This window comes from Rattus rattus, chromosome 8 (genome assembly GCF_011064425.1).
Source record: "Rattus rattus isolate New Zealand chromosome 8, Rrattus_CSIRO_v1, whole genome shotgun sequence".
NCBI classification, from domain to species: Eukaryota; Metazoa; Chordata; class Mammalia; order Rodentia; family Muridae; genus Rattus; species Rattus rattus.
Genome location: NC_046161.1, coordinates 110718602 through 110742881, shown reverse-complemented (window position 1 = coordinate 110742881; position 24280 = coordinate 110718602). Strand labels below are relative to the sequence as shown.

General features: G+C 52.3%; 1 protein-coding gene across 9 annotated transcripts in view; it reads left to right on the top strand.

Annotated features, from left to right (window-relative positions):
- Positions 1 to 22695, top strand: part of Scn5a (sodium voltage-gated channel alpha subunit 5) — a 98092-nt gene extending 75397 nt beyond the window's left edge. For 6 of the 9 annotated variants that reach the window (XM_032911127.1, XM_032911121.1, XM_032911120.1 and 3 more), the window contains 8 exons: positions 5335 to 5508; positions 7754 to 7876; positions 10778 to 11059; positions 12849 to 12902; positions 13909 to 14046; positions 14589 to 14693; positions 16085 to 16355; positions 19238 to 22695. In XM_032911127.1, the coding sequence (XP_032767018.1) occupies positions 5335 to 5508; positions 7754 to 7876; positions 10778 to 11059; positions 12849 to 12902; positions 13909 to 14046; positions 14589 to 14693; positions 16085 to 16355; positions 19238 to 20478 (2388 nt within the window). In that variant the 3' untranslated portion in view covers positions 20479 to 22695. The remainder of the gene's footprint in view (positions 1 to 5334; positions 5509 to 7753; positions 7877 to 10777; positions 11060 to 12848; positions 12903 to 13908; positions 14047 to 14588; positions 14694 to 16084; positions 16356 to 19237) is intronic. The other 3 variants (XM_032911125.1, XM_032911124.1, XM_032911126.1) reach the window with 2 other exon arrangements.
- Positions 22696 to 24280: the final 1585 nt, after the last annotated feature.

Genomic DNA, 24280 nt, shown 5'->3' with positions numbered 1-24280 from the left:
CAGGAGAAACCCTGCGGCTCTTGGGCCAGCTAGCCTGCAGCACACAAAGCAAATAAGAAACCCTGTCTCAAACAGGGTGAGGATTGACACAGGGTTGTCTGCCTGACCTCCACATGCATGGTCTCACACACATGAACACGCACACAGCCAAATACTTGTGAACGTGGCAATCACACAAAGGACTTTAAAAAAAAAAAAAAAAAAGCAATCATGAAAGGACTGGAGAGGGGGCCGGAGAAATAGCTCAGGGGTTAAGAGCACTGGCTGTTCTTCCAGAAGACCTGAGTTCAATTCCCAACACCCACATAGCAGCTCTAGTTCCAGGGGATCCAGCGTCCTCTTCTGGCCTCTGAGGGCACTGCATGCATATGGTGCACAGACATGCATGCAGGCAAAACTCCCATACACATAAAAATAAAATAAAATATTTTTAAAGGGGGGACTGGAGAGATGGCTCAGTGGTTAAGAACACTTGCCAGCCCTCTTCCCGAGGGCCTGGGTTTGATTCCCAGCACTCGCATGGTGGCTCTCCACCATCTACAACTCCGGTTCCAGGACAGACCCTATGTCCTCTCTGAGGGTCCATAGACACACATGCAAGCAAATGTTCATACACATAAAATAACAAGTAACCATGATCAGATGGGGGCCGAGGCTGCAGCTCAGTAATAAAGCACCAAGAGAGGCCCTGAGTTAACGTCCCAAAGTGGCAAGAAAAAAAATCCAGATTTTTATTTGTGGATAATACAGTCACATAGGGAAAAGATGGGTCCCACTAAAAATACTAAAATAGGCCGAGGAGGTAACTCAGATGATGGAGCCCTTGCCATAAACCTTGAGGTCTGAGTTCAATCCCTGGAGCCCACTGGAAGGTGGACAGGAGAGCTACTCCACAGAAATGTCCTCTGACCTCCACACGCATGTCATGCACACCACGCACATGGATCACGCAAACAGCCTTTTAAATCGACTTTTTAAATTAAAAGATGGGAAGAGTTTGAAATGGCTCATATTAAAACAAAAAAACAAAACAAAAAAAAAAAAAAAAAAAACTATGGCCAGCTGTAAAACGGGCTACAAAATGCCTCTGCTGCTGCTGCTACTGGTTCATATGGATGGGGAATGTAGTTCTCCGCCATCTCTTATTTTCCTGTTGTCAAAAATGACACCCAAAAATATTGCTGGTAACAGATATAACAAAAGCGTAAGAGAGGTTGTTAGGGCTCTAGAGTAGTTAATTCAGGCTAAGAGGGCTCAGTGAGGAAAAGCCGTTTGACACCAAACCCGAAGGCTTACATTACCACCCCTTCCCCAACCCTCCCTCCCTCTCCCCCACCCCCTCTTCCCCCTCCTACCTCTCACCCCTGACCTACATGGTGGAAGGAGACAATCAGGTCCCTACAGTTGTCCTCTGACCTTGACACATGCCCTATAGCATGTCCATGTCCCCACCCCACAAATAAATAAAAATAACACTTAAAAAATGAAATAGTGGGACTGGAGAGATGGCCGAGCAGTTAGGAGCACTGACTGCTCTTCCAGAGGTGCTGAGTTCAGTTCCCAGCAACCACATGGTGGCTCACAGCCATCTGTAATGGGGTCTGATGCCCTCTTCTGGTGTGTCTGCAGACAGCGACAGTGTACTCATAACATAAAAGAATAAATAAATTTAAAAAAATGAAATAGTACTACATTCTAGTAATGATTTGGAATGAACTTGATGAAATATCACAAAAATTTACCTTCAAAACAAACCAAAAGGGTCACGGGAACAGACAGCATCCAAGGAATAGCAGAGGGGTTTGGGGTGTGGCTTGGTGACACTTGTCTAGAAACAGGTAAGGCCCTAGGTTCCATCCTAGCACCAAAAGGAACCAAAAAACTAACACCAGAAGGGTGTGTGGGGTAGATCTACATAAATAGAGAAATGTCACACACAGTAAGATTGACCTCTGATTACTGGATTTTTACATAGACTTTTTTTAATAAAACGTTGCAGCAGTTGACAAACCCCTGAGAAAAATTTATTAAAATTTACATATTTACTCTTTACCAAATACATATTAGATTTTTTAAAAAATCATAATATAAACAACCAAACTTTAAAAAAGAGGAGAGAAGAGAATTCTTTTTTCTGGTCTCAGAATAGGTGGGGACTTTTTAAAACAGGGGTTCCTTTTCAGTGTTTGGTTGTTCTGCCTGCATGTATGCATGTGCACCATGTGTGTGCCTAGAGCCCAGGGGGGCCAGAAGCAAGTGTCAGATCCCCTGGAACTGGAGTTACAGATGTTTGTAGACCACCGTGTGGTTGCTGGGAATTGTACTCAGGACCTCTGGAAGGGTAGCCAGTGTGCTTAACCGCTGAGCCATCTCTCTGGCTCTCAGGTGATGGCTTTCTTAACACAATACCAAAGATTGTGCTAAGTGAACATTAGAACCAATGATATCACTATATTAAGTGTGTGGTAATGGACGTTTAGCATAGCAAGCAAGCCTCAGAGGCACAGAGAGTGCTCCATGCGTGGATGGAGTGCCAACTGATCTGGGGCTTGCCTACAGACTGTCCCCGGACCACACCTGTGTTCTGACATCAGGAATCTGGAACTGTGTCCTCAAGAAATAGACACGTTGGTGGCTCCAGTGTTGCCCCTGGTAGACATTACCAGGGCAAAAGACTGAGAGGAATTAATGTATTCCCGTTAGCGAGCAAAGGTTCCGAACCTTTGGTGAAAATTACTGTGATGGAAAAAGTAATTTCTTTGGTTTTCTTATTTGTTTCGTTAAGGGTTTGTCTTTGCCTTTGAAAGGGTTGTTTTAGAAGTTTACTGCATCGGCCTGCGTGCACATACATATTCCATGGAGAACCTGCAGGATGTTCCGTCTGGTGGCTCCCAAAGAGCTCAATCACCTCTACCCTCTGAGCCATCTTGCTGGGCCCAGTTGGCTGGTTTTTGAGACAGGGTGTAACCGTGTAACCCCATGTTAGTTTGGTAAGCCCCCTGTCTCAGCCAACCCAAGTTCTGGGGTTACACCCAGCTTTTTACTACTCTTTCAGAGGATCTAAGTTCAAGCCCCGTGTCTCACAACCAACTATAACGCCAGCCCCAAGAGATCTGACGCCATCTTCTGGCCTCAGTGGGCGTTGCACTTACACGCGCATACACATAAACACGTGACTAAAAGATAAAGTAATTTCAACGCAAATGTTTGATGTAGCCTATAAGACTACGTTGTGCATCTGTGTGTGCACACACGCACATACACGAGTTCTCAGAAAGTGGTATCTGCATGATAGCGCCCATTCCAGTTACGTTCATGACGTTGGAAATGCCAATTTTGATCATTTCTGGTGTGTGTGTGTGTGTGTGTGTGTGTAAATTTATTTAGGGCTCTAAAGATTGAACCCAGACCTCTATGCATGCTTTTTACTGAGCTATGTCCCCAGGTCTTGTTTGACTCATAAGCAGCACTTTTTTTTAAAAAAAATTTCAGCAGAAATAAAGACATAGACATAAGTAGACCAATGAGTCTCCTTTTATTTTGAAGATTCCCGAGTCCATCTGAGGGCCTGATCGTACCGCCTTGCTGCCCACACAGGCCCAATTAGCCATACAGAGGCCTCATCTGTGTGTCCCCAGGCACCGCATACACTACTTATCCCTGGATCACAGCAGAGGCCCTGAAGTCAGACGGGCCCAGGGGTGACAGAAGGACGCAGCTCCCCAGCATCCCCAGTGACATGTTGCCTAGACAGGGAGGCTCAGAGCACTCGAGCTGGAGAGAAGAGCAGGGGAGGAAGGGCAGCGGAAGCCCCAGCCACTTCCCCGGTGGCTCAGAGGGGATGCTCTGGTGGAGGGAGGCAGGAATGGGGAAGAGGGAGGGGACCTTTTCTCACCTTTACAGTCCTGGGGCAGGAGATCCCTGAGCCTCAGCTGTGCAAGACATGGGCTCCTGGCTGAGGCTACACATTTGCCCTCTAGATTCTGAGGAGAGCCCATCTGTCTTGAACGTCAGGACTTGTTGAAAATTCTGCCTTGGCTGGCCGTGGTGGTGCACTCCTTTAATCCCAGCACTTGGGAGGCAGAAGCAGGTGGATCTCTGTGGATTCAGTGAATGCCTGGTCTACAGAGACAGCTTCAGGCCAGGCAGGGCTATAGGGTGAGATCCTGTCTCAAAACAAGAAATAAGGAAATCAATTAATTAAAAATAATAAGTGTCTCGTGGCTGATATTTGGGGAATGTCTGAATATCTGTAATTTTTTTTTTTTTTTTTCGGAGCTGGGGACCGAACCCAGGGCCTTGCGCTAGCTAGGCAACCGCTTTACCACTGAGCTAAATCCCCAACCCCTTGTAATTTTTTTTTTTTTTTTTTTTTTTTTTGGTTCTTTTTTTTTCGGAGCTGGGACCCGAACCCAGGGCCTTGCACTTGCCCTAGGCAAGCACTCTACCACTGAGCTAAGTCCCCAACTCCCTGTAATTTTTTTAAAGAAAGAAAATTCTGCTTTGGATCAAGTGTTGCTGGGTTTTTGTTTACTAAGTGTGTTCATTACAAGGGGACCTTGGTCTTTGTTAGAATGGGGTCTGATAAAAATCCCCATGGAAACTGGCAAATATACGAGATGAGTAAATTCAAAACGGAGGGGAAGCCCGAGGAGGTTTGCACACTGTGTCCAGCGGAAATCTGCGAGCTGAGCCTGTCCTCTCTCCCTGGTTAAATGGGCATGTTTGGGAAGGCTTAATTAACTGTTTTCTACGTCTTATTTATTATTTAATTCAAACGGCTTACTTTTACTTTTGCCGTGGTGGGGATCAAACCGGGAGCTTTAACCCATGCTAAGGAAGGGCTGACTGCAGAGGTGCAGGCCAACATTTATTTATTTATTACTTTTTATTTTTGAGGTAGGGTCTCACAGAGCTCCCCAAGCTAGCCTTGATAGCTCTCCCCCGCCCCTTTTCTCTCCCCTCTTCCCCTTCCTGTCTGTCTCTCTCCAGCTAAGGCTGGCCTCCTGTCATCCCTGCCTCAGCTTCAGTTGGGATCACAGGCCAGCACCGCCAAATCCAGCTGGGAAAGCGATCTTAACAGCATGCTATCCTGTAACTGATGCTTGCCCTTTTGCGCAGAGGGGACACCTACAATGAGGACAGTCTCCTGACCCATCTGTGGCTGAAGGGGAGGCCATAACAGTTGTGAAAGGAGCCTTACCTCCTTGACGGGTGTCTGGCCTCAGTTTCCCCACTCCTGAGCAGCAGTCGTTGCTGGGAATTGTGCCCCTGCAGGGTGAACTGCTTGGCAGTGACTTGGACTCTCAGCCCCTCTGCCTGTCTTGCCCGCAGGCCTTCGAGGACATCTACCTGGAGGAGCGGAAGACCATCAAGGTTCTGCTGGAGTACGCGGACAAGATGTTCACCTACGTCTTTGTGTTGGAGATGCTGCTCAAGTGGGTGGCCTACGGCTTCAAGAAGTACTTCACCAACGCCTGGTGCTGGCTGGACTTCCTGATTGTGGACGTGAGGGCACGGAAGGGGCCCAAGAGGTGGGCAGCTCATGGCAGTGCAAGGGATAGAAAGACAGGGCCAGGCAGAAGCACCACATGGAATTGGGGGTACTTAGCTGTGCCGTAGGGCAGGTGAGCAGAAGGAAGAGATGTGAAACCCACATCTCCGGTCAGGAAGGGGGAGGGTAACTGAGAGAAGAGGCCTGCCTCAGAGTGGGATCTGTGGGAGACAGGCAGAGAACAGAGACCGTTCGGGCAAAGTCTTGGGACAAGAGCAACAGCTAGACATGCTGTCGGGACGACCAGAGGTGGGAGGTGAACAGATATTACTGTGGCTGAGTGGACCATCTGACCCCTGAGGACCTTGTCTGCCCAGGATGGCAAGCGCAAGAAATGGGCTCTCAGTTGAGAGCTCTCAGACGAGAGACTCAGTCAAAGGGAAGCCTCTTTCCTGGACTCCTGAGGCTGCAGGATGAGGATAGGCCTGTAGGTCAAGTTGGGAGGGCAGACAGAGCTGGGAAGAGACAATGCCCAGGTGAGGAGCATCCCTGAATCTACTTCCAGTGAAGGAAGAGGGGCTCAGGAGCCCACAGGCATCCCTGGGAAGAGGGGCTGCTAAGGCCAGGTCTACATGCATCCCTGGGAAGAGGCCATCAGGGTCTGCAGCCGCTTCCCAGAAAGGATGGATTTGTCGGTGGTCCTTGGGCTTTATACACCGCAGGGCTGACTCATTGGCGGAGAAGAGACTCAGCCCAATAGTTCCTAGCCAAGACCCAACGGAGGCCACCACCTAGATTGGGAGGTCAAACCGTGGTGTCTTTACATTCAGACACACAGTAGGGTAGAGAATATATGGAGAGCCAGGTGCCTGGACCTCCAGCCTAACCTTTTTCTGTTACCCCACGTGGTCAAGAGAACACTGAGTGTGTGGGCCTGGGCTGGGGGTGGGTGCAGCCTGGCCCGGCACTCTCAGCCCTGAGGTGAAGGTTCTGTTCAGGGGCCAGAGTTGGGCCTAGGATCTTCTCATAGCTGCCTTGTGGACTCCTGACCTGCTTTTCCTGAGGCTTTCTTGGGAAGCTGGGCCAGCTGACAGATAGATACTCTGTCTGGGGAGGGCTAAGGATTTCTGGGGAAGCCCGCCAACCAAAATCCAGGGGACCCAGGTCTGAGGGGGATCAATAGTACTTCCAGGCTAAAACAGGACAAACCCTGCTGAGAAGCAAGCTGAGGTCGCAGCAGGAGATGAGCCTCCTGCTGCCATCCCAGCTGAAGCAACCTCGCCATACTGCCCAATAGCCTAATAGAGGTGGCCTCAGCCTCGGGTGGTCCCAGGTCTCCAGTGGCCTCAGCCTTAGGTGACCCCTTGTCTGAGGAGGTCCCAAGCTTCAGGCCGTCCCAGGTCTACTGCAGTCCCAGGCCTCAGGTGATTCCCAAGTCTCCATGTAGTCCCGGGCCCATGTTCAAGGACTATTGTAGTCTAAAAGTCTCAGCTCACCTCGACACAAGTGACAGCAAACAATAAAGTAAGTCGATCTAAGCCACTTAGGGCTGACAAGATGGCTCAGTGGGTAAAGGCATTGGCTGCCAACCTTGACAGCCTGGATCCCTTGAACTCGCATGATGGAGCCTGGATCTCGGTTCCTGTGCACAGCCCTTCCCACCCGCAGCACCAGGGTGAAGGGCAGAGGTCCAGGAAAGAGACCTTTCCAGAGCACGATCACGGGAGGATAGAGAAGTACGGGCGTTAGTTAGCTCTCGGACCTTTGGTGGGGTTCACAGAAGGGGAGTGCTGGGGGAGGGGATGGAGGGAGAAGAGAGCAGAGTCCACTCCCGTGTCACCCACCCTGCCTAGGTTACAGAGTTCAACTTAAGGGAAATGCCCTGTGACCCTTTGCTGCTTGTATGCTACCCAGGACTGTCCGTTCTTCCTTCCCCAAAACAGAAATTTCAGGGGGAGGACAGAACTAACTCAAAGGTCAAATGTAGAAGCCCAGGCTGTGCCTCGGCTCGGCCACACAGGGTAGAACAGAAATGACACGTCCCAGGTCATGGGGTTAGTGGTTGTAACATATGTGTAGTGGGCTCTCCAGAGGGCCTGCAGTCAGGATTTACCCCAGGCCTTCAAGGCTCTGGGAAGCCTGGCCTAGCAGTTCACAGGCTGGTAAAGGAAAGTGGCCAGTCCCATCTTGATGAACTGAGAGCCTACGGCCTGTGTCTGGAGCTGCCCCCGCCTTTCCACCCTCACCCCTTCTCCATAGGTCTCGCTGGTCAGCCTCGTGGCAAACACCTTAGGCTTCGCCGAAATGGGTCCCATCAAGTCACTGAGGACACTGCGTGCACTTCGACCCCTGAGGGCCTTGTCGAGATTTGAGGGCATGCGGGTGAGTGGAGCCTCTGCCATCCCAGCAGGTGGAGGAGGGTGGGGACACACGCCCAGCCTTTGGAACAAAGCTCGATGGTCTCCTCACTGACTTTGAGGAACATGGTCTGGAAATCTCCAGGAAGGGTTCTTCAAGCCCTCGCCTTCGGGGAGGAGGTGAGAAGTGCTGGAGCACAGCCTTGCTGTCACCCAGGCCATCGGCACTATGGCCCTCTACCTCTGCTCTGCCACGGGGGCCCAGCACCCTGCGTGCCACTCCGCAGGCTGGCCTGAAGTCCCTCACTTCCTGGCAGTCACAGGATGTCCTCCTGTGATGGTGAAAGGCAGTGTAGCAAGAGCCAAGGAAGGTGTTGGGGAGTGAGTTGTGCGCTCACCTTCAGAAGACGGTTTGCCAAGTGCACGTTCCTGGCTTAGCAAATGCCTGTTTGATCCCATAGACATCTGGGAGTGTTACCACATTTCACCAAAGAGTGCGAGCATGTAAGGCAAATTTTAATATCTTTTTAAAAATGTATTAGTGAGTATGCATGTGCGTGCGTGTGTGTGTGTGTGTGAAAGTGAGTGTGTGTGTGCATGAGTGTGTGCGTGTGTGTATGTGCGAGATGTGTGTGCGTGTGAGAGTGAGTGTGTGTGTGCATGTGTGTGCGTGTGTGTGTATGTGCGTGCGTGTGTGTGAAAGTGAGTGTGCATGTGCGTGTGTGTGTGCGTGTGTGCGTGTGGGTGATACTTGTGAGCATGGGGGCCCTTGTGCCAGCAGATGCATTTGGAGATCAGAAGACAACTTTTAGGAATTGCTTTTGTCCTTCCACCCTGGGTTCGGGGGAACAGACCCGTGTTCTCAGGCCGTTACCGGCTGGACTGTCTCTGCAACCCTATTTCTTTTTTAAAATAATAATTTTGGTTAGCACGCAGAGTAACAGATTTCTTCGTGGCATTTTTATATAAACTTAGCTCCCATTGGTTCCCCCACGTCCCATCTCCCTGCCCCCAGCCCTTCTTGTCCCCTTCCCAGTTTTGTACCATGTTTGTCTGTTACCCTCTCTCTTAAAGCTTCTCCCTCCTCATGGCCCCTTTCCAGGTCTATCCACGCTTACTCCCACATAGATATACATATATAAAAATTAGGAGCTGGATCCACATAGAGGGGGACAAACAGCATCTGTCTGTCTGAGCCTGGGTTACCTCGCTTCATCTCTTCCAAGTTCCATCCATTTTTAAAGTCCTCAAGAAAAACAATCAGGAGGGCTGGGGAATGCGGGTCTGTAGCCCAGTGTTTGCCTCAGTGTGTAAGGCCCTGGGTTTTACACCCTGCCCCCAACACTGAAAAGGAATTAACCATGATAGTCACAAGAAAGAAGGTGTGTGTGTGTGTGTGTGTGTGTGTGTGTGTGTATACTCATGTGTGTGTACATGTTTGCATGAGTGTGTGTGTGTATGTGTGTGCATGTGTATGCACACAGGCATGCATGAGTGTGTGTGTGCGCATGTGTGTGTGCATGTGTGTGTGCGTGTGCACATGTTTGCATGAGTGTGTGTGTGCATGAGTGTGCATGAGTGTATGTGTGCATGTGTATGCACACAGGCATGCATGAGTATGTGTGTGCACATGTGTGTGTGCATGTGTGTGTGTGTGTGTGTGTGTTACCATACCCAGTTCTTCACAGCCTCAGAGAACAATGTCTGTCCCACCACCTCAGCAGGTACTGTCACACAGCTCATCACTGGCTTGATGGCTTTGAACCTCGCCCGCGCCACCAATTAGACTGCCTGGTCCTGGCAAAGGCTCCCACCCACAAGGGAGTAACGGGACCAGAGTTAAATGTCTCTTTGGGAGCCAAGGACACTTGATTCCAGAGGGACACACTGATGCCAGTTGCCAGGAATGCCTCTGATGTGGCTGCTGGCTGCAGTGCCAGCCAAAGGCAAACTGTGGAGAAAGCTTGGTGCCCTAGGGAGCACTAGGGAGCACGGTTTCCCACCTGCCCCAGGGCTGTGCTGTCTGCTTCAGAATGTCATCCTGTATCCTGACAGTGGACCCTCCATTTTCCCCAGCTTCACCCCTATCTGTGTGGTAGACAGCATCCTGGCTCCCGGGCAGCTTGGACCATGTTTGGGGTGGAGCTCCCCAGATGTATCTGTCAGGGAGCCACCGTATGGAGGCTCAGGAACAACAGCCTGCAGACATAGCACATGGGTCTCCTGGGTATACTTCAGGGGAACCGTCCCCTCCCTGTAGCAGCAACTCTAAAATAAACCAGAAGTTTGGTACAGAGAGTTAAGGGCTCGCAGGACTGACACAGGGCCTAAAGCCTTTGGTTGTGTCTAAGCCCATCCTGGCTGTTGGACTCCTGGCAGCCTTGGCCAGCAGACCCCATTTTATGGAAACTGGGTTTTGTAGATCATGGGTGAAAGCGAAAGAGGGCCTGGGAGGGAAAAGGGTGGTGTGTTCCAGAGTTACCTAGCACTTAGGGCGAGGGTTAAAAACGCCTCTCGGGGTTGGGGATTTGGCTCAGTGGTAGAGTGCTTGCCAAGGAAGCGCAAGGCCCTGGGTTCGGTCCCCAGCTCCAAAAAAAAAGAATAAAAAAAAAAAAAAAAAAAAAGCCTCTTGATTCTCTCTGATTCCCATTCCCTTGACGACAGAGCTCTAGCCTTCATAACTGGAAGACCCTCCCCACCCCCACAGACACCCCCACCCCCACAGATACTCCCATAGCCCCCCACCCTTATGGCCACCCCCACTCCCCCACCCCCACAGCCACCCCCACCCCCACAGACACCCCCACCCCCACAGACACCTCCACCCCCACAGACACCTGTGGCCACCAAGCAGTGGGGGCGAGGTCTTGGAAAGGGCATATGTTCTCGACAGACTCAGGAACTACGTCTCCTCCCTGCCCACCAGGTGGTGGTCAACGCGCTGGTGGGTGCCATCCCCTCCATCATGAACGTCCTCCTCGTCTGCCTCATCTTCTGGCTCATCTTCAGCATCATGGGCGTGAACCTCTTCGCCGGGAAGTTCGGTAGGTGCATCAACCAGACGGAAGGGGACCTGCCTCTGAACTACACCATCGTGAACAACAAGAGTGAGTGCGAGTCCTTCAACGTGACCGGAGAGTTGTACTGGACCAAGGTGAAGGTCAACTTTGACAACGTGGGGGCCGGGTACCTGGCCCTCCTGCAGGTGGTGAGTACGGAAGAGTAGGACTCCCCTTCCTTCCTCCATTCAGAGATCTGCCCTTCACCCGGGTGTGGGCAGGAGCAGGGCAGGAGTGGACCCTGCAGTAGGGTCCCGGGGCTCAGGGTAGTGGCTCTGTGTAAAGTCCTCAGACTCTCGGTTGTAGATTGGACACAGGGTGTCTGGCATGGGGGCAAGCCAGCGTGAGACAGGACCAGCTCCCTTGCCACCACCCTTGCCACCAATCCAGTTGACCTCTTTAGGTCTAGACACAAAAGACGGCTGAACTGTTACTGAAATTGTGACTGACCACCCTCTGTTATAAAATGTCTCGGACTGTTTGAAAGACTACATCTGGGATGGGGATATGACTCAGGAGTGAAGCACTTGCCTGCCACCTGCACGGCCCTGAATCCTCAATCCCCACCCCACCCAACAAAGAGTGTGTCTGCTTCCGTCTTTGATGATGTGCGGGTGCTCTGACTGCCCATTTACCTTATGGGCAGGGTGGAATAGCGGTTATAACACCCACCGTAAAAAAAATCAGCCCCCACACATGGCTCAGTCAGTGCCAAAGCGCTTGCCACACACGCATGAGTTCAGATCATAAGCCAGGTGTAGCGGCACACGCCGGTAAACACAGCACTAGGGAGGTAAGGACAGGAGGATCCCTGGGGTTTGCTGGCCCACCAGTCTACCAGATAAGCAAACTCCAGATACAGTGAGAGGGGTCTGGGGAAGCCACTGCCACCAAGCCTGGTGACCGAGTTCAATCCCTGGGACCCACGCGGTGGACGGAGAGAACCAACTCCTGCAAGTTGCCCTCCGACCTCCCCGTGAGTGGTATGGTAAACACACGTGTGCATACTCAGAGAGAGAGAGAGAATGAATGTGCAGAGTGAATGAACCCTGTGACTCCAGAGGAGGCCTGGGGAAGGGTTAGGCTTTGCTGAGGACCCAGTGGGAGTCCCCTGGGAAGTTGGTCTCACCACCAAGAATGTCTCCTGAGCTCCTTTTGAATTCTCACAGCAGCCCCAACTGTGCAGACACCCAGAGCCATGCCAGGGCCTCATCCCTTTCATGTAGCCTCCTTCCCTCATGGCTGCAGCCTCGGTGAGGTCTGCTAGGTTCGGCTGGTGCCAGCTCACTGGACTTGAGCGTCACATTTGCAGTCACGTTTCAAGATGGTTGTTGACACAACCTTTACGAGAAAACTAAACTCTATGACTAAGAGAAGCTACAACACGTGAGCCCGATGTGCCTTTTTACCACCCAGGCCTCCGGGGTGGCCGCCATCCACTCTGCCCGTGCTGTGTGCGCTGTGACACTGTGGGTCTTGCCTCTCTTTCCTTCGGTCACATCACAGTGCTGGGAATATTCACATCAGAGAATCCGGCAAATATGTTAGGAATTTTTCTTTTCCTTCTGGAGAGCAAGTCGCCCGTACAGTCGTAGAAAGGATCCATGTTACAGACGAGATGCTGGTCCTCTGGGAAGCAGGACATAGCTCACCAGACCAGCCTTGGGGTCTAGAGTCTGAAATGTGTGTTTTTGAGGAGTGAACCTTTTCCCGGCCTTACCAGACACGAGGCCTCCATTGAGAAGCCTAACATGGCCTTCTTAGGATTTCTGCTAAGCACCTCTCCTCCATCCCCAGCCCCTACTTGAGGCCTTCCCCCAGGTGGGCTGGGCCTGCTTGCTTCTTGCAGGAGGCTGTTTCCTGGCCTAATTGAGAGGAGTTCTTTGTAGCTGGAGCAGAGTGCCAAGTCTGATGACCTTCACGCTCTCTTCCTCACAGGCGACATTTAAAGGCTGGATGGACATCATGTATGCGGCTGTGGACTCCAGAGGGGTAGGTCACCACTAGCTTCTCCCAGCAGCACCAGTATGTGGGCCCCTGGTCTCCCAGCCTGAAAGGCCAGCCTGTGAGCCGAGCAGAGTGCTCCTAAGGTTCAACTTCCTAGTGCTCAGGCCCCGGCCCTGGAGCAAGGCTGTGGCTCTCTCGTGCAGTCCCCAAATTAAACACGTTTCAGATCCAACCAGATCCGGCACACCGTGATTTGTTCATTCTTGCTCAGGAGAACAAGTGGAAGCAGCAGACAGAGAGAATTTCTCCTTGGTCCCTGTGCCCCACCCAGTCATACTGATGCTTGAGGGGAGAAGACAGAGAGATCTCAGTGTCACTCAGGCTCCCATTGGCCCAGGGCCTGGACACGCATTGATATGGGGTCATGCCTTAGCCTGTCATTGCCAGCCACCATCCTCTCCACTCAGCTCTAACACACACACACACACACACACACACACACACACACACACACCCCACAAACTTGATGGTCTCACTGCAGACACATACATGTGCACAAATACACACATACACACTTGATGGCCTCACTGCAGACACATTCACACACGCACACATGCACACACACATGCACACATACACAGACACATGCATGCACGTACACCACATGTGCACATGTGCACACACACTTGATGGCCTCACTGCAGACACACATGCACACATACATGCACATACACACATAATCAATGGCCTCACTGCAGACACACACATACACACGTATGCATGCACACATGTGCACATGCACACACACACATAAATACACACACACACACACACACACACACACACTTGGTGGCCTCACTGCAGACATACATGCACATCACACATGCACACATGTGCACATGCACGCACTCACATACACACACACACACACTTGGTGGCCTCACTACAGACACACACGCACACCACACATGCACTCATGCAAGCACACATGCTAGCCCCACTTGGGCCCCACCCAGCCCTGTGACAGCCCTGCCTGGCTTCTCCCCCACAGTATGAGGAGCAGCCACAGTGGGAAGACAACCTCTACATGTACATCTACTTTGTCGTCTTCATCATCTTCGGCTCCTTCTTCACCCTCAACCTCTTCATCGGTGTCATCATTGACAACTTCAACCAGCAGAAGAAAAAGATACGTAGAGTACTGACTCTGGTGGGGGCTGGGGGGGTCACGGGGAGCCAGAGGTCTCCATCAGACCTCAGGGATGAGCCTCTTCTTTATCTGGATGAATACGTTGGGGAGGGAGGTGGAGGTGGCCATGAAGAACAGAAGGGACTTTGGTGGGTCTCTGCCTGCCCTCATCTCGCTAAGAGATTCAGGGTGAGAGTGTGAACTGTTAACTTGATCTGTGATTGCGAGTCATGGGTGGGGTTGTGTAGAGGCCCAAGGAGATGCACCAGAGAAGCCATTGATTAGCAGCAGCCAAACCAAGTGATGCTCAGAGAGGAGCTGAGCTGAGCCAAGGGAGAGGGTCAAGTGAACACTGGATCTACAGATCACAAAACCAGAGAACAGGGGTGGAGGTGGGGACCCTGGAAAGGTAGATTTTGGGGGGAAATCTCTCCAGATATACCTTTGAGACAGGAAGTTACAAAGTGGCTGAGCTTGGCACCTTCATGTGGGAAGCAAGGTCCTTAGAACCCCAAAATTATGCGGGTGCTGTCTTTCTATACTTAGGGGGCCAGGATATCTTCATGACGGAGGAGCAGAAGAAGTACTACAATGCCATGAAGAAGCTGGGCTCCAAGAAACCCCAGAAGCCCATCCCACGGCCCTTGGTGAGCCAGGTTCCCTGACATAGTCAGGGAGGGTCTCACGGGAGCCTCGGGCTCCTCCGTGGAAGAAGCCCCCATCAAGGGCTCTCCTGCTGCTGCCCAGCCGAGAGTCACTCTCAGATTGCTCTCCCACAAGAAGTCTGAGCTTCATGCAGATAGTGGGAAGGAATGAGGACACAGGTGGTGACATCTAGGGCTCACTGCATACTCACAGGAACTCAGCTGCTTTCAGTGGGCCCCCCTCATTCCTTTCAGGAGTGCATGCTCTTCCCAGGCAGTGTAGTGGGAATTCACATCCCTACCCCCACTCAGTCTCCTCCTCAGAACTCTGGGCTCCTCAGAGAACTGGATCTGTCTCCTCCAGTACTCTCTGCTAGTCTGACTTTCTTGGCCCTGTCAAGCCATTCTTTTTCAAAGTGGGATGAGGAAGGAGTTGGGTTATGGGGCTACCTGCCTGTGATTTCAGTACTTGGGAGGCAGAGGCGGGAGGATTGCTGTAAGTTCAATTCCAGCCAGGGCTACATATTGAGACCCTGTCCTGAAAACAAACAAGCAAACAAAAAATGGGAGACTTCTTCAAAGCACTTAAGTGAGCTGACCCTAAGCCACCAACTGATTGGACAAAGCTCTCTCCTCCTCCTCCCTACTCACCCTCCTAGATTGCGGGTGGCGAACAGAGGGAGGTAAAGAATGAACATATTTTTAATCCTCTCTTTTCCTTCAAATAATCTGGGCTCACTTACAATTAATGGCACATGGAAGACCTGGAGAATGGCTCGGTGGTTAAAATGGTGTGCTATTCTTGAAGAGGACCTGACTTCAGCTTCCAGCGCACACATGAGGCAGCTTCCTCACAACTGTGCAACTCCAGCTGCAGGGGCCAATAATATCTTCTGTATTCCACAGGGACCTAACCTGCACTCACATGTGCACATACCTACATGCGGGCACACACGTACAAATTTTAAAAATAAGATGTTTTTAGAAGCATACAAATATAAAGTAATTTTAGTCAGTAGAATAAAAAAACCATCTACTCCATAAAATAGCATGGAGAAAATATATTAATTTTAAGACACATAAAAGTACTAGGATTGAAGTTTAAATTTGACCTTGAACCTCCAGATTGTGAGGATAGATGTTTACCTGAAGGTGCAACAGGGTGGCTTGGTGGAGGAGGGAGCCTTGGCACTGGGCCTCTGCCTAGAGAGCATGGTATATACAGGCAGGAGGGCCATCTGGTCTACCTCCATGGTCTCCTCCTCTCCGTGTGCTGTGTGGTAAGGGTCTGGGGATTGGGGTATAGTCTCATAGAGGGTGAGTACGATGTAAGTGACTGGGCTGGTGAGTTTTCTAGGATCTCTGTGCACTGAGCCCCTCACCTCTTCTTCCAGAACAAGTACCAGGGTTTCATATTCGACATTGTGACCAAGCAGGCCTTCGATGTCACCATCATGTTCCTCATCTGTTTGAACATGGTGACCATGATGGTGGAGACAGATGACCAGAGCCCTGAGAAGGTCAACATCTTGGCCAAGATCAACCTGCTCTTCGTGGCCATCTTCACAGGCGAGTGTATTGTCAAGATGGCTGCCCTGCGCCACTATTACTTCACCAACAGCTGGAACATCTTCGACTTTGTGGTGGTCATCCTCTCCATTGTTGGTGGGTATGCAGGATGGCTGGACAGGGACGTTCTGCCCAGGCCATGTGTCTGCTCCAGCCCTCTGCACTCCACTTAGTGCCTTAGCTCCTCATCTGCTCTGCCTTCTTCAGTTTCCCCTTAAACACACACACACACACACACACACACACACAGAGGCACACACTCATACACAAGCAAAAAGACATCACACACAAGCATGCACACATGCATGTGTATACCCACTCACATGCACTCTTATGCACACACGCACAGACCTACACATCACTCTAAAAAGAGCTTGTCTGGGATGGCCCATTCAAGGCCTAAGGCCAACCTGAAGAGAACTCAATATTCCATCTTGACCTTCCCTCCCTAGAGCACAGTTCTGTGGCTATTCAGAAAACTTTAAGGTTGAGGCTAAAAAAAGGAATGACTACTACCAAGCCTCTCCTACCCTCTGAACAGAAGTTTGCAGCCTAGACTGAAGGAAGCAAGTCGGGTCCCTAAGAATGAGAGGTAGATCACCTGATAATGTAGAAGACAGCAGTCATTTCTGGGGATGGAAAACTCTATAGTCCAACATGTGTGCTAGGTTGCAGAACCTCCTGCAGTTCTCTTGAGGGGGGACAACATGGGACAAGAGCATAATACAAAGTCCCCACCATGTCTATTCAGCCCCAAACCCAAATTATTTTTGGGGGGAGGAAGTTCTAGACAGGGTTTCTCTGTGTAGCCCTGACCATCCTGGAACTCACTTTGTAGACCAGGCTGGCCTCGAACTCAAAGCTCCACCTGCCTCTGCCTCCTTAGTGCTGAGATTAAAGGTGTGCTCCACCACCACTCAGCTAGAATCCAAATTCTTACATGACCGCTTTATTGAGATGTGACTCGTGTACCATAAAACTCACAGAAGGTTAACTTACAATTCACTCGACGGTGTGCATGCTGCGGGTTTCGATGTCATTTGGTATCACGTAACCAGGGAGATGTTCTGGAAAATGTGTCATTAGGCAATTTCATCATCTCGTGAACATCACAGAATTTACCTAACACAAAGACAGCGACCAGGTCCCTAGGCAGTGTTGACCCTGTAGGAGCGTCTACACTACAGTCTGCCATTGGCTAGGTTGAGCGTGACTGGACCGTCCCAGAACTGAGCAACCATCAGCAGTGTAGAAAACCCACTTGGCGGCGTGAGCTATGCCCACTCGCCCTCAGCTCCTGGCAACCGTCCATCTGACATATTCAAGAGTCGCCAAACCATTTTCCAGAGTGGTCCAACCATTTACCTAGTCACCATTGGTGGTCGGAGCTCCCGTTAATCCACCTCCATCCTGGTGATACAGAGCTACCTCACTGGTGTCTGGGTTTCTAATGCCCTGGTGGCTAACGGCACTGAATGTCTTTTCCTGCATTTATTAACTATTTGTTTATCTTGCATAGAGAGCAGCTATTCAAAACTTTTATTCATTTTTTTTTATTAGTTTGTCGTTTTTATTGTCATGTCGTAAGAGCACTCTGTCTCTTCAGGGTTCTAATCCCTTATCAAATATACAAATCAAGTGTCTCCTCCCTTTCTCTGCTGTCTTTGTGGTGCCTGTTGAAGCAGAAGTGTTTTTGTTGTAATTTTAATGAAGTCTAATTTGACCTCATATATTTATCTTTGTTGCTGTGCTTGCAATGCTCAAACATTTCACACACACACACACACACACACACACACACACACACACACACACTCCCATAAGTACATGTCTGCCTTTGGAGTCATTCTGACTTTGCTTTTCTGCCATAAATGTCATCTACCTCTGGAAAATCCAATCAGAGCTTAGGGCAGAGGCTCGCTTTGCTGCAGTGATGGGCGGGCATTTCGAACAGGAGGTAGGCTCAGAAACGTCCCAAGGCCCCAGGTGGAGGTTAAGGGTGGCAGTGTCCCTTGTGAGGAAAGCAGTGTAGGGGATGCAGGATGTCATGTAGAGTGCACCACTGGCGTGCGTCTAAGAGGCTTTGGGAGGCACAGCGTGTATTTCTGAACCACCTGCTAGCCCTGGTGCTGGACCAACCCAGAGTGCGGCTAAGAGCTTTTGTGGAGCCAGGGTGTCTGGGTCCCATCCCAGCTTGTCACTTGGGCCAGTTAACTTCTCTCAGCTCCATCTGGGCGGGAGATCCTGCCTGTGGCTGGATTTCCCAGGATTCTGGGAAGTCTAACGAGATGAAGGCTAAAAGGGGCATAACCCAGTGCTCCTGGCACGTGCCAACCATCCACACTCCTGACAGAGCCAGGAGTCCCTGCACCCCCAAGAGGCAAGTTCACCTCACTCTTTCTCCGGTAATACACCTGTGCCCTTAGAGTAGAGACCCCGAAGAGGAACCGTCCAGAGCCAGAGAGCAATAGGAACCATGACACAGACACGGAGGCCTGATCTGTGGATGACGTTGATCCTGTGCAAGTGTGTCGTGACTCCTCGTATGCACCTGCAGTGTCTGTGTTTGTTCGGAGGAGATGGGACTTCTCTTTCCAGTGAGCGTCCCTGAGATGCCTAGGTTGCTGATCCCCGGGGCATGCTTTGAATAGTGAGGAGCTGGAAGCCTTGAGCTCTGGTTCCTGCTAGCCTACTGCAGTGCTGAGGACACTCTGGTTTCAGAGTCCATGTTTAGCCGATGTCCAGGTATACCTCCACTGTGCAGGTGTGTCCTTACAATTAGCATAACAGAGCTGAGAAAGCACCTTGCAAAACGCAGTCTTCATCTCCAGGGTCATAGAGGCGAGAGGAGACCAAGTCCTAGAACGTCCCAATGACCTGGTCTTCCTGGAAGGGCTTTGTCCTTTACAGACATGCTTGCCCTTGGTGAACCAGGCTGGGAGGAAGGCAGTGGCTGCAGTCTTGCTTGTTTCCCACAGGCACTGTCCTCTCTGACATCATCCAGAAGTACTTCTTCTCCCCGACGCTCTTCCGGGTCATCCGTCTGGCCAGGATCGGCCGCATCCTCAGGCTGATCCGCGGAGCCAAGGGGATTCGCACGCTGCTCTTCGCCCTCATGATGTCCCTGCCCGCCCTTTTCAACATCGGCCTCCTCCTCTTCCTCGTCATGTTCATCTACTCCATCTTCGGCATGGCCAACTTCGCTTACGTCAAGTGGGAGGCCGGCATTGACGACATGTTCAACTTCCAGACCTTCGCCAACAGCATGCTGTGCCTGTTCCAGATCACCACGTCGGCCGGCTGGGACGGCCTCCTCAGCCCCATCCTCAACACAGGGCCCCCCTACTGCGACCCCAACCTGCCCAACAGCAACGGCTCCCGGGGGAACTGCGGGAGCCCGGCGGTGGGCATCCTCTTCTTCACCACCTACATCATCATCTCCTTTCTCATCGTGGTCAACATGTACATCGCCATCATCCTCGAGAACTTCAGCGTGGCCACCGAGGAGAGCACGGAGCCCCTGAGCGAGGACGACTTCGACATGTTCTATGAGATCTGGGAGAAGTTCGACCCGGAGGCCACCCAGTTCATTGAGTATCTGGCCCTGTCCGACTTTGCAGATGCCTTGTCTGAGCCGCTCCGCATCGCCAAGCCCAACCAGATAAGCCTCATCAACATGGACCTGCCCATGGTGAGCGGGGACCGTATCCACTGTATGGACATACTGTTCGCTTTCACCAAGAGGGTGCTCGGCGAGTCTGGGGAGATGGATGCCCTGAAGATCCAGATGGAGGAGAAGTTCATGGCGGCCAACCCTTCCAAGATCTCCTACGAGCCCATCACCACCACCCTGAGGAGAAAGCACGAGGAGGTGTCGGCCACGGTCATCCAGCGTGCCTTCCGGAGGCACCTGCTGCAGCGCTCGGTGAAGCACGCCTCCTTCCTCTTCCGCCAGCAAGCGGGCGGCAGTGGCCTCTCCGATGAGGATGCCCCTGAGCGGGAGGGCCTCATCGCCTACATGATGAATGGGAACTTCTCTCGGCGCAGTGCTCCGCTCTCCAGCTCCTCCATCTCCTCCACGTCCTTCCCCCCGTCCTACGACAGCGTCACGAGAGCCACCAGTGATAACCTCCCGGTGCGTGCGTCTGACTATAGCCGCAGCGAAGACCTTGCAGACTTCCCTCCATCTCCAGATAGGGACCGAGAGTCTATCGTGTGAACCTGGCCAGGGTGGCCGGGACGTTCGCCGTTGTGCCCTGACGAACCTTATGCAGTTAAAACCAGTGTCGGCCGAGGCCTTCCTAGCTCTGCAGATGAGCCTCCGGGAGGAGGAGCCGCGAGGCAGAGTTCTGCGTCTCTGTGTGGAAGCTGGAGGCAGCCGGAGGAGCCCCGGCTGGTGGAGGCCTAACCCTGGAGGCCTGGCACACCCTAGTAGCCGGGTCTGGCCAGGCAGCACCGCATGGCTCTCAAAAGCGACTCGGTCCCAGCTTCTGAGGCGGAATGGGAAACACACTGTACATGTTGTGAACAAGCTTCCATAGATTTATTATATTTGATATTTTTTTACTTGAGCGAAGAACACCTTTTTTCCATGAACATCTGCAGCAGGTTCACACTGCCTCTCCTTAACCCTGAGCAAGTGTCAACGGAGGTGCCCGAACTCTGCTCTCGAAGCTAACGCGGGGATCCATTGTACCCAAGGGGAGGGTCGTGCGTGGCTCCTGTTGCCTGGGCTGAGGAACCAGGAAGGCCTAAGCACTCCACTCATACACGCGTGTGTGTGCGAGCACACTTCACATGCTAGGGCGGGACATAGGCCTCGGGGTCTTGGGGGGAGCCGGGATCGCCTCAGGCAAATGTGGTCAGCGGCTCTGAAGGAGGCAGGTTTTTCTTCCCAGCCCCCAAGCGTGGGGTTCTTCCGGTGGAACTCAGACTGCGCTCCTGTGGTCCCCAGGATTCTGTTCTCCTGTTTTCTAGTCAGGCTTCACCTGAGGACAGTGCTGACAGAATTAAAAGCTCTAGAGAGCTGCCCCGGTCTCAGAGATGAATTCTGTCCTTCCTTCCTCTCCTGGAAGAGTATTACTGTTGGGGTACGAGGGAGGCAGCACCCCCTCACAGCCGGGCACATAGGTCTCCCCTAGGACACGGCGGGCCCTGTCCAAAGGCTAAGGGAAGAGAAGGCTGTTCCACGTGGGCCACTGAATTGTGTCCAGCTGTGGGCAGCTGCACAGCAGAGGAAGCCATCTCCGTTTCCCAGGCTCCCCTGGGGTCTCTGCCTCTGACCGCGTGTGAAGGGGATTCCCACTGGGACTCCAACTCCTCTTCAGACACTGTGGAAGTGGGAGGGTAGCCTGGCCCTGCCTAGGAGAGAGGCCCTGGGTGGTCAGGCATGGTTCTGTGCCCTGGAAGGGGACAAGCCCTTCATCCCACCGGTAGGGGAGGCCATGTGGCGTCTGGGCCCAGCCCGGGGTCTGACTATCCCAGGCGTCTTCTGAGAAGGCTTTTTCAGGGAAAAAAAAAAAGATTTTATAAGTCCAATTATCCCGTGACCTCTTCAGCTGCTGACAATCCTATTTAGCATATGCAAATCTTCTAATGTAGACAACCATTGTCGCTGCTGAAGTGACAGGCTGGTGCAGCCAGAGTTGGCAGGGGCTTGGCTGCCCAAGTCTAGCTCTCCCAGCAGAGCCACCCTCGGCTGGGGGCGCCCACCTCACAGGTCACCTCAGTCGCGCCTGCCCACTGCAGGCTGGCTGCTCCTACCTACCTCGCTGAGAGCTGCTGTCCGAGGGCTGGACGCCCCTGGCAGTGCTGAAGGAGGGGCACTGCGGGGGTGAGTCAAGTATTATGTTTCTTGTCACCTCAGTTCCCTTGGTGGCAAGCCGGCTCCCGCCCCACCTGCCCCTGGAGGCTTATCCAGTGTCCCCGCTGAGTCCAGTGACGGTGGGGGGGGCTTGGTTTTAACTGTCCTGGTGATGCTTCTCTGAGTGAAATCTTATTTTTGTAGGTCTGTACTTTGCTCTCAAGGCTTGGAGAGATGTGTGTGTCCCTCCCTGCCACTCAACTTCAGGCTGCACAGGCAGGAATGTGGCCTGGGGCTGGCTGGGCTGGCAGGGCTGCCATCCCAGCTGGCCGGAAAGAGACTGCGGTTTGGAATATGCAGATGGCCTTGGGGCCTGAAGACAGGTGCCTGAGCTGGCTGCAGACGGGCGGCTGAGGGGAGGAGCAAGCTAGCCCCAAGTCCTTGGCTTAGCATGGCACCCTTTTCTAGAACTGCACAGGGGGGAGAAGAGAGTAGGCTGTAGACGGAAGGAGGGAGGGGCGTGCATACAGGTCAGGTGTTGTCTGGAGTAAACGTGCACTTCTCACTAAGCTTCATGTACAAATGGAGTACATTATTTTTCAAACAAACAAATAAATGGCTTACATGACCTGGTCTGGAATCTCTTCTTGTGCCGAGGGGTGATGTGGGCACCGAGGAAGGGGCAGGGCATTGGAGGCCGGAAGAAGCTGTAAGGAGGTCTTGACCTGAACGGGGCTGGAGAATGTCAATGATGGTGGTGGGGGCAGCAGTGATGATGATGATAGCAGTGGTGACAGTGGTGGTGGCCACAGAGTAGTGGTGGGAGAGAGTGTTCAGGACTGGGGAATGACTTCAGGCTGTCCACGATGGAGAATGGCCAGAAGCAGAGACCCAGGTAGCATAAGTGGGGATACAGACAAGGCGGGCAGCACGTTCCCCTGGGAGAAAAGATGCCTAGCCCATCCCAGGAGGGCCTTCTAGTCTAGGGCACTGCAGAGAGGGGAAACTGCACCCCCAAAGTGCCAAACCAGAGACAGCCCCAGGGCAGGGTCACTGGCTGCTTTGGACCTATGACATTTGACATTGGCCTCCTGGTCCTCTCTTCCCCTCATTCCTTGCCGGCAGCCCAGTTACCGCATGCCCGTGTGCCTCCTTACGGCTGGTCTCTGTGTTGCCTGCTCTGGCCTCATCTGCAAACCCTTACCTCAGGATACAGCAGGTCGCCCCAGGAAGTGAGTCCCTCCCCTTCCTAGAAACCACCTTGTCCAGGCTTTCGCCTGTGTCCTTCTCCTGTTTTAATCATAGCAAGATACACACGGCACTGAATCCGACACCTTAACCGTGCTGAGTGCCCAGTTCGGTGACAAGTCAGCATGCTGCTAACTGTCCCTGGTTCAGCTCCAGAACACTCTTTGTCTTGGAAAATGGAGCACGCGTGTCCAGCAAGGCTGTCCTCAGTCCTGTTCACCGCTTCGCTGTGCTCTCTCTGTGACCGTGACAGATCTAAGGGCCTTATAATTGACCCTTGTGGTTGGTTAGTTGGTTGGTTGGTTGGTTGGTTGGTTGGTTGGTTGGTTGGTTGGTTGGTTGGCTGGTTAGCTGGTTAGTTGGTTTTGTTTTTTCTCTTTTCTGCCTCCTCCTGGCTTTTGATTGTACCTTTCCAGCCACCACCAAGGCTTTAAAGAACCTGTCCCAGGCTGAGGCCTCGCCACTGAGCCCCAGGCCAGCGTTCGGTAGTCTACTCTGGGTATTTCTAGACCTTCCAGCCTGACCACCCAGTGCTGAACTCAACTCCCTTGCCTTGCCAAGGCCCGATAATGCCCTCTGAGATGCCTACCCTGGCACCGACACACCTCACTCAGGCCCTGGGGCCCCACCTCCTCAGTGACTGAAATCCCACTGTTTGGTTCTAATTGTGCTCGTTCGGGTCGGGGGCCCCTGTCTTGCCTCTTGGAGACAGCCAGCAAGTGCTCTGCTGTTTTCATCCATTCCAAATTCTTCTCTCTGTGGCCAGGGTGATATTTCAGTCCAAGATTACTAACCCTGGATAGAGTTGCTCCGTGGCTTCCTGTTGCTTCAGGATCAAGGCAAACTGTCCCAGGCCTCCAGCCCCAGCAGCCTCCCTCGGTAACCACATCTCTCTAGCCCCCCAAGGCTCTGGGCTCTCCCAGCCTCACCAGCTGCTGCCCCCTCTACCCAGAACACGCCTTGCTCTTCT